This window comes from Gambusia affinis, linkage group LG03 (genome assembly GCF_019740435.1).
Source record: "Gambusia affinis linkage group LG03, SWU_Gaff_1.0, whole genome shotgun sequence".
Taxonomy (NCBI): Eukaryota; Metazoa; Chordata; class Actinopteri; order Cyprinodontiformes; family Poeciliidae; genus Gambusia; species Gambusia affinis.
Window position 1 is genome coordinate 9689601 of NC_057870.1, and position 10160 is coordinate 9699760.

At 39.0% G+C, this 10160-nt stretch overlaps 1 protein-coding gene across 3 annotated transcripts in view; it reads right to left on the bottom strand.

Annotated features, from left to right (window-relative positions):
• Nucleotides 1–9452, bottom strand: part of gapvd1 (GTPase activating protein and VPS9 domains 1) — a 34566-nt gene extending 25114 nt beyond the window's left edge. For all 3 annotated transcript variants that reach the window (XM_044110813.1, XM_044110812.1, XM_044110811.1), the window contains exons 1-3: nt 9281–9452; nt 759–977; nt 54–321 (exon numbers count right to left, since the gene is read on the bottom strand). In XM_044110813.1, the coding sequence (XP_043966748.1) occupies nt 54–321; nt 759–943 (453 nt within the window). In that variant the 5' untranslated portion in view covers nt 944–977; nt 9281–9452. The remainder of the gene's footprint in view (nt 1–53; nt 322–758; nt 978–9280) is intronic.
• Nucleotides 9453–10160: the final 708 nt, after the last annotated feature.

The window sequence follows — 10160 nt, forward strand, 5'->3', positions numbered from 1 at the left end:
TTAAGGCCAATCAACTTATTGAACGCCTCCCAGACTTGTTCTGAACCTCTGACCTGTAGCAGGTAGCTCTCATCCTCCTGCATGATACAGTTGCCATAAAGTGAGGTGAAGACGTTGTGGATGACGCCCTGGGTGTGCTCCTGGTTAAGTCTTTCTCCTGCCACAAGGCAGGATGCAACAAGTCTGGGGTTTTCCCTCAGCCTGGCCAAGAACTCGCCATAGATCGTCTCCTGGAAACCCAGAGTCTTGTAGCCGTCGATGAACTGCGTATCTTCCAGCATCTTGGCATGTTGGCAGCACTCAGCTGGAGAGGCCTCCACACTATAGGACAAAGATTTTTTATAATCAATATAATTTAAATTTAAAAAAAAAAATTAAACTCTTGCTTCAACAGACATTTAGTGTTGAATTTTCTCACAACAATGGCTCCACACATGGTTAAAACTTAAAACAGTTTAAACGGTGAACAGTGATCAGAGACATATAGTAAAGTTGGTCTTGAAAAGGTTGACATTGAGTTTCCTGATTAGTCCACTCAAAGCCCTGAAATCAGTTCAATTCAAAAATACTTTTTTGATCCCAAAGGGAAATTAAATATAACTCATACTAATTCAAGATTCTTCAAAGAGTTAAATGACCTATGCTTTAGACTCATGGCAGGACTAAGCTCCACCGACTCTTCTGTGAGGGGTGGTTTATGTAAAATTGTGGTATCTAAAGCCTCCGCAGTCAAACAGAAAGCCTCATGGCGGTCTGACCTGGTGAGAATGAGCCGATCGAGGTTGATCCTCTGCTGCTTGGCGATCCAGGCCGCTCGGTACAGCCTCTCGGCCGTCTTCAGCACATCGCTGTTGAGCCTCTGGATCAGCTGCTTCTCCGATGCCACGTACAGCCGCTCCTGCTTTAGGTGGTGGGCCAGAGTGTGGATGTCTGGCTTCACCATCTTCACAGGCTCACGCAGACCAAGAACGAAATGGCTGCAGAACGAATGGAGACAAAATCAGAAAATGGGTCAAAAGCTCAAAGAAAAAAAATCTTTCAATCAAATTGTGATACAAGTGACGGGAAATAAAAATCCTGTTAACCAGGTGGCATAAATGGTGCCTTTTAATGAAGCTTAAAGGTGGTTTTTTGAAGTCTGGGAAAACGGACCACAGTGATATCATCAGGGTTATTGCTGCTTGGGTTTCAGTTCCATTATTCTCCAAAAAAGGAAGTCAGCATTTATGGTTGGAAGGGTCGCACCATAAACCCTTCCAGTCACTTCATTGGAGAACTCTAAGAGGCATGGCTTAAATTATTTAATGAAAACAAAAAAAATCTCACTTTTTGCTCATCTAATGAGAGCTATCTATTCAATTTAATTAAAAAACAAATTTAATCACCGCAAAGGGACATTAAATAATTCCATAACTGCAGGGTTTCACCTAGAAACTTACCAAGGCAGGTGGTACGGGTGCTAAGGCAGTCATCCAGAGGCCTATTGTATTATTTCTTTAAGGTTTTAATGGCTCTAGTGGCCTTTATTGGAGAGTGGTTTGACAGGAAAGTAGGTCATGAGAGAGGGGGAAGACATTGGGTCACCAGGCCTGATTTTGGGCCACCAGGCCAGAATTGGCTTAGCAGCCGATTTCAGTCACCATGATCCTGGCCTCGACCATGTCCATGGAGGCATCCTTACATGAGCTGTGCTTCTTTTTCACGAGTTGTAAATACTGAAGGCTGGGGGCAGGAAGAATTTTCTGTAGCAGTCTGGATTACAGCGGCTCTGACAAAGCCTCTGATTGAAGATATTCTGTTGTTGTATGGCTGATTAAGAGGAGTTCAGTATTGATCTTCATCTTATGAAGTATCCCGAATTGCACAACCATCTCCAAAGGTTTCACAGCATTTTTCTTTATCAGCTTGTTTATTTATTGTTTATAATATGCGATCCAAGCTGAGTGCATGAAATCTGAATGATTTCTCAGTGAATCCTTCCCTCAAAAGCCTCTTTATAGTCGGCTGTTTACAGTGAAAACGGAGATTAAAGTGTGGAGTTGGGGCTCCGGGCAGAGAATAGGACTGGGACCAGAGAAAACCGCCTGAGAGTGGGAATGACTGTGAGGCACTGTCAAAATCTAACAGACAGCCACAGTGTTTCTGTTGATATCCTTGACAAATTAAATTGATTATGTGTTTTTAAGACAAAAGATAAGCTCTACAGTTAATTACTGTATCAAATCATAGAGAAAAAGACCCTTGAAATACCAGTTAATAAGCAAGAAAGGAAAGCGGCAGACCAATAACGCTCATAAAAAAACACTACTAGGATAGTAATTGTAAAAAAAACAAATGCTGTGTCAAACTATTAACATTGTCAAATGATTTGGGTCTCTCGTGTCTCTCGTGCTTCTTTTCCCAATCACGAAAAGAAGCTTTTCCTGATTCAGATCAGTGGAAAAATAATGCATCAAGATGGTATGATAGAGGTCGGAGGGCAGCTGAATGTGTTAAGTTGCTCTTTTTTTGTCCTGTTCTGTCACAAAAACATTCTGTAAATGGAAATGTAGGCAGCCCTTTGGAGATCTCACATTTAAGCCAGGTGTCTACTAACTCTACAGGGAAAACACAGAAACTGATTGTGGTAAATGTCAACATGACATAATAAACATCACTTCACACAGGGGGTTTATAAGTCAAATCCTGAAGAGCCACATTCCTTCAACTTTCAGACGCTTTCCCAGGTTGCTGGCTCAAGTTGGGAAACCCCAGGTTCAATGTGAACTCAGTAATCATTCAGTCTTGATTATTGATGTGTGATACAATTATTGGACAAGTTGTATTTTTGAGGATTAATTTTATCATCAAAAAACTAAAATCCTCTCAGTCAATCCATGTGTCATAATTTTCTCCCTGCGTCTACAAAACTTAGCAGTTTTCAACCATTAATCAGTTTTGTTGAATAAAAACAAAACTGATTATTTCTTTTGTAATTACTTTCAGACCAAAGGAGGAATGATCAAGAGTCAGCACATAGCCTCAGGTATTATAGTTGGAAACCCCTGATGAGGATTCAGGTCTCAAGTCCAGGTGTGGTGATGGACTTGGACCTGAACGGTCAGAGACGTATAAAGATAATTACAAAGTCAGCCTTCTGTCAGTTGAACATTTCTTTGAATTGCCACGTTGCTACAATGCACTACGCAAATAAAAATGCATTGCCTTATTTGAAGTTTTATTTTTGATTCTTCTTAAATCTTTGGCAGTCTTGTTTGTCCTCGCCATGTTCTGTGTGTCCCTGTTCGGTATATGTAGAAAAATATTTGATGATTCTGCAATGAATATTAACATATTGTCCATTTCAAAAGTGCTTTGTTTACTGACATTATACTGGTTGGGGTTCATAAATGATGCATACAAATAATATAATCAAAATGCTCCCTTACCTTGTTATTGTGTACACAGTATAATCTTGTCAAATAGTAGAGCTATATATCATCAGCATCTCTTTCCCATACAAACTAACAGTGTGAAGAAACCTCTGGTTGTATCTATATTATTTAAAACTTGTATACTGACACAATAAATAAACTATTTAACCATCTCAAAATCCTAATAGCAGAACTTTTCTCTTAAATTCTTGATTTGGACAAAGATGCTATTTATTTTTTATAAAATCTTGGACAGGTCAGAGAGAGGAGGAATTATATGCACTTTTACATCTTGAAGTGTGCAAAAAAAACAAACAGAGTAACAGCATAAACGACATATTGTACTTCTGTCTCAAAAGCCAGATAATTGTTCTGTAATTGCTGAATTTCACTCATGTAGACAGAGTCTTCCAACATAACCTTAGAACTTAACAGAGCTGTCTTAGTTTAATCTTTGTTCCTTTCCCAACTAATTTCTAAACACCTAAGTTACTTCTCCAATTGTACTTGATGGGGAACTTCAATAAAAACCAGCAGTGTTACACTGTATCAATATCTGCTTTGCTGTTTCCCAGTGAGACTTGAAACATCATCAGCAACTTCCAACACGCAATGTCATCAACCAAGAATGGACTGCATAAACCTTAGAATGCTATTGAAAACAAAATTGTGATCATTTATATTATCAGTCCAAAAAACTCAAAAAAAAAAAAAAAGAGAAAAGTAACTGGATTGTAATTTGGGTCGGTCTAGTGATATAGACAAAAACACACTGTTTTCCTCAAGAATAATCCCACTCATAATTTGTCAACTTGAAGCTCTTAAAACAAGTTGACAAATTATGGATTTCTAAACATATTCCCATCAGTTTGCTTTATTATAACTATATTATTATTAGAAATAGTAGCAACATGTTTAATAAGTCCCCATTTTCCACCAACACTTTTAGAGTATCTTCTATATTACATCATATTTGTTAGGAAACTTAGCAGTATTTCATCCTGAACACAAAATGCACCAAGACATGTTGTTTAAAATGCAGTGTGTTTTTTACATTGCTCTCTTTTGGTGAACCTAATCTTTGATCAAATTAGGAGTACAATGACAATTGACCAAAAATACATTGTGCAAACTTAACATTTTTATGAACTGTTAACAAAATTCACAACTGCAGAACATTACTTACCTTCCCCTTTATCTTAAAAGAATGTAACAATTCCACTATTTTGCCACCCTTACAAAAAGCTTCACTGAATGCTCATGGAGTGAATTGCTGTTTAGAAAGCAGCCTCCTAAATTGTTTCTACAACAACATCAGTGAAATAGTTCTGTGTAATCCACTTAGAGAAAGACTATTTTTAATCCAGTAACCAGATTAATGTAACTGGCAACCATATTACCACCAACTGTGGAACTCTTCCCCTCAAAAACCCATCAGACTCAAGGTTATGACTCACTTTCACATGCACAATCATATTCTTCACACAGAAGTGAAAAAGGCAGTCAAGATACTAAGTGGCTAGCAGGAAGGAGGACCGCTGTCACTGGGCTGTGCGCCCATCAGCTCTGTTAAAATCCACAGTTTAGAGCTAACTGGTGAGTCAGTCAGAGAGAGGGTTGGGGAACTCTGAAGCAGAAGAGAAACCCAGTAACGCACTATGTGGATAATCTGCAACTCTTAAGTGTCCTGGATGAGGATGCTAATCTTAGTACAGGAGGCGACAGCCACTAAATATTCCTAACATGAATCACAACAGGGCCAGTTGTTCAGCAGAGTCATTTATAATTCTAACAAGGTAGAGAAAAATAACAAGTGAGGCGAAAGCAAGGCGAAGAGACAGGAATTTTGTACGCCAGAGTGATCAGGTTTGGAACACTGGCCAGTCCTCCTAGTACATGATCCCACACACATTCAGGCAGCCCAACCAAAAGTACAAAGCATCTCTGACGGCTATTAAAAGGATTTCACTTTCCACTAAAGGCATTCGTGACTCTGAGCCAACATCCTCTTCACACTTCCTTTTCTGAAAATTTCTTACAGTGCTCAGCAAGCAAATAGTACAACTGAAGCCCATGTAGTTTATCAAAACGGAACCTTTCCTCTTTCTGATAAATATTTCTGGAAAACTAAATTACAGTTTGAGTGCTTGAACAGATTTTCAGCTGGGTGAAGAGTTAAGAAAAAAATAGATTCAAACATTTTACCTGGCTTAATTCCTCATTTTCATCTAGAGAACCTTGGTCTCACACACCTCCCCCCTCCTCCCCATGCTTTCTATAACGCTTCAGAGACCACAAATTGAAAGGAAGAGCTGAACATGTGAATTTGCATTTTCTAAATCCAGAACTTTAAGTTTGACACGGTAAAGCTGAGGTACTTCAGCTGACGGTTACAGATTAGCTGTGGAATGTGCTGTCAGCACTCAGACTGCAACTGCATCAACTTCTGTGTTATGGTTAGCAACAATGCTTATATGAGGCTAAACAATAGCTAAACATTAACGTCTACTGGACAAGAGGTCAACTGAACTTTAATGAATAATGCGCATCAGTTCTAACACTACATATTACAAAAGGAAAACAAATAATGTAACTCATATCGTCAAAGTATCTTCGAAGAGTTGTTGTGTATGGTGATGCTGTGGGACAGAAGGATGTCCAGTAGCAGTCAGTGTGGCAACAAATCTGAAATATGATTTGAAAAAGAGGCAGAGAGACGTGATCCTTTCCTATTATCATCAACAGAAGAAATGGTTTGAACTTTCTCCTTTTCTCTCTGCTCTTTGGTCCTGTTCTGCATCCATGATGCCTCCGTTTCAACGCTTCTGGTATTTTGGGTCATAGTTCAGGTAATATTTGAGCATTTTAAATGCTTATCAGCTTTTCCCAGTTGTTAAAACAATATCTTACTGCCTCGATTACGCATCATAACTGACAGAAAGTAAAAAGGTAACGCAATAATCCATCCAGCTGCACAACATCCAAAACCAAAGGGATTGGGGACCAAAGGGGACAACATGCAATGCCTCACACACAAAAATAGAAAATAATGAACAAAAGTGAACAAAAAGAACAAATCATAACTACCCTACAATTGCTACCATGAACGAGGCAATTCTAAAACTAATGTAAAGAATTGTGCATCAACATGAATGTACAATGAAGCAATTTAAGGATACATAAGACTACTTTCTGCAAAAATAATTATTGTTCATTCATAATCATGCTACTTTACTGTTGAAAATATCCTACAAGCTCCAGCATTTCCTCACTATATAAATCAAACATGTACGACAACCTTTCTAGTTCAAAGCTCATTTAAAAAAAAAATAAAAAATGGGGGTGGGAAGCGGACACATTAAGGAACATGAGACTGTTACACTGGGACAATCAGTTCCAGGACACACAGTCTGCACACTTCAAATCTCAAGTTTTTCCAACAGTGATCAGAACAGCAGGATCATGTTTCATCTTCTTACGGCAAAGAATAATGCATTACCATTAATAAAACAGGCTTTTAGACATCCGGATAGTTTTCTATTAAGTGAAGGCACATTAATAGAGGTGTATTAGCTCATCCACAAATGTAAGATCGCCATTATCCATCATTAAGAATCGTGGGTTTGTATTTTTAAAGCTGAACAGCAGCTAAGAGCGCCAAGTGCTACAAGCCACCCAGCATCAGTTCTGATCAACAGAACTGCAGCAAAGGGCTTGAAACATGTTAAATTGTACCTGCAATACAGTTATAATGATCAGAGTCATCAAAGTGCTTCAGGTGGTACTAAATAGAGGAAAACTAAACAACTCATGTGTAAGCTTGCTAGATGACTATGAATAAGTGTTTTATTCCATGATATGCTCATCAACAAAATAACAGCCTTACAAGTTGTCACTGATTAGAGTTGGGTTCTCAACCAAAGCTTTAAATGTTCATCCACACTTGTAGCTCAGTGGCCAAAGCCAATCATGGGGAAGAAGAGCACTGTGACAGAGGTCAAGGTTAATGAAAGGGGGTGTAGGGTATACAAATGTGACATTTTTTAGCTAAATATCATGTTAAAATGTTATTCCCTCATCAAAAACACACCTGGCGTGTTGCTTTGATTTCTTTCACACATGAGTGAGAAATCCTTTAATCTCCCATGACAACCTCATGGGTACCCAAGCAGGCTCTCACAAATTGCCGCCTATTTCCACAAAGCTCCTCCTTGGAGCTGCAGCTCCCACTGAGCTTCCACAAACCAAAGAATGGTTGTAAACAGCATAATGGAGGAGCACTGTTATGAAGGCGGAGTGTTGAAAAGAGTAGGAGCTTCTCTAATTTAATGTCCAGAGTGTCCTACCTGTGCTTCCAGTTGACAGAAGGAACAACAACCAAAGAACACACTTACCGCACTTTGTGTCAGATAATGATTCCTAATTTATAAGAGGAGCAAAAACGATTCAGCGCAGATTCATAACCTCAAACCATTCCAAGAACAGGGGTTTAAAAAGGTTAATCCTCCAATATACTCTGTGTAAGTTCCTGACCGTTTCAGAGATACATTAATTCTGGATGAGAATGGGCATCACAATCCAAAAACAATGCATAAAAGATTGTTTAGGAAAGCTGAAACATTCAGTTTAGAAGGCCAAACTCAGATCTTCTGGGAATTTTACAATCAATCAATAATTAATGCTATGTACATCTGGAATCAGATAACTACTAAATAAGGGTCAATGAAAAATTATGGTTCAGCAGAAAAAAAGGAACATTAAGGTCTGAGTCAGAATGAATGCAAGCAAAATTCGTTAGTAAGTCGGAATATCTTTCATAACTGAATAAACTTGTAAGCAGGGTGTGTAATCACATGGGCCTTATTCAATCCAAGTCATGTTTGTCACTAATTATGAAAACTGACAATTTCCAAGTAATGTGATTAAATCAGCAGAACAGATTAAGTAAAAGCTTGTTGACTAAGCTTCACATGAAGTTGATCAGAATTTAAAAATAAGTCATCTCTAACGTTTACATTAAACACAGAGTACAGACAATTTAGGAGATGCAGTGTAGTTTCTAGAACGTCAATTATTAGCTTTGCTGTGACGTTTCCATTATTTCTCAGCAAGTAATGAGTTGATAACGTTCTCGTTTAATGGAAAACACTTATTATTACTTATTGTCATTACAGTATCTTAGGGAAAAATGAGGACATCATTATGTTCGTCTCCTCCTTAATCTCCAGTTGCTACAAACAGCTGCCAATAATATTTGGTGTTTAAACATTTTAACGTGTCAAATGACAGCAAGCTGTTCAACTACCACCCCAGGCCTAACTCGTTTCAGCGTCCCATCATCTATTGTGCAGCTTGGTATTTTAGCTCGGACATTCCTCTCACGGGCTGGAGGGGGACACATTTCGTTAAACTGCCAAATGTTTTAAGGCATAAAACTCAAAGTCCTACTGTAAAAAGACGAGGAAGAAAACCTGGCAAGCAAGGCAGTCAATAAATGCCGATAGCTTTTATTAACGTCAAGTGAGGTTTTTATATATCCAGCTAAGGTGGCTTGTGCAGGGCTCTCTCTCTATGTAAAGTACCATTGAATAGCCAGTTTGACGGATAAATACAACGGAAAAAAACGAAGGCAGTCAAAGAAACCAAAGTGCAACAAACGGACGAGTAAACGACAAAGTGTGTGTTTGCACTGATTTGGAGGAGGGGCGCAGAAAGCAACCTGGCGACCAGGCTAACATTAACGTTAGCAATTCTAGCAACGAAAGCTAAGGATAAGCTAGCAGACTTAGCTTAGCTTTCGACTATGAGGTCCACAGAGACCAGACGTTGTTCAAAATACTTGGCGTGACGAAGGTCGTGCTACTTACCAAATGTAATTGGCCTCCGCAGGTTATTCCCCGAGTCTCTAAACACGGCTAGTCATTAGTATTGTCAGGTCAGAAGAACAGTTTGTTGGCGGTTAGCGGTTTAACACAGGCTGCAGCTAAACAGGACTGTCATTCGCTGTCATCACGAGGAGACATGCGCAGACGGGGAGTTGTTGCTGTTGCTGTTAAAGGGAGCTTCCCACTTTAAAATAAACAGGTATGTACTGTGCATCTTACAATGTGAGCAGACATGCACACTATTCACCAGTGCTTTGGGAAATTATCAATATGTTTAAAATTACCTACGGTACATTAAAAATGTTTTTTTTTTTTATTCCAAAGGGAAAATAAATGTTGTTGTGTACTCATCATCCAAGTATCTTCAGAGTTGTGAATGGGATTGCTCTGGGCAGGAGGGCTCTCCAGTAGCAGTCCATTTAGCGACAACTCTTAGGCCTCTTACTGAAGACTGTTGATGCATGATAGGGACAGACGATATTTCACAGTAGCATGTCCTGGATAACACTACCATATGTTGTTAGCATGCACTGCTACTCCACCTTATTTACCTTTGCCACTTTCTACTCTGTTGTCCTGCTATGCACCCATGAAGCCTCTGTTTCAACTTCTCCAGGATTTGGAGGTCATAGTTCAGATATTACTTGAGTTTTGAGGATGCCAATCAGCCGTTCCCAGTTGTGGGGGACAAAAGGTTACGCACATAACAACGGTCAGTAAGTAAAAATGAAAGAACACAAAACCTTTCTGCTTCATAGCATCCAAACCCAAAGGGAGTAATTGTCCAAAAAGCAATGCTTCAACCAAAAAAAGATGAACAAAAGATGAACACTTCAAAACTAACACTACTTCTCTGGTACCA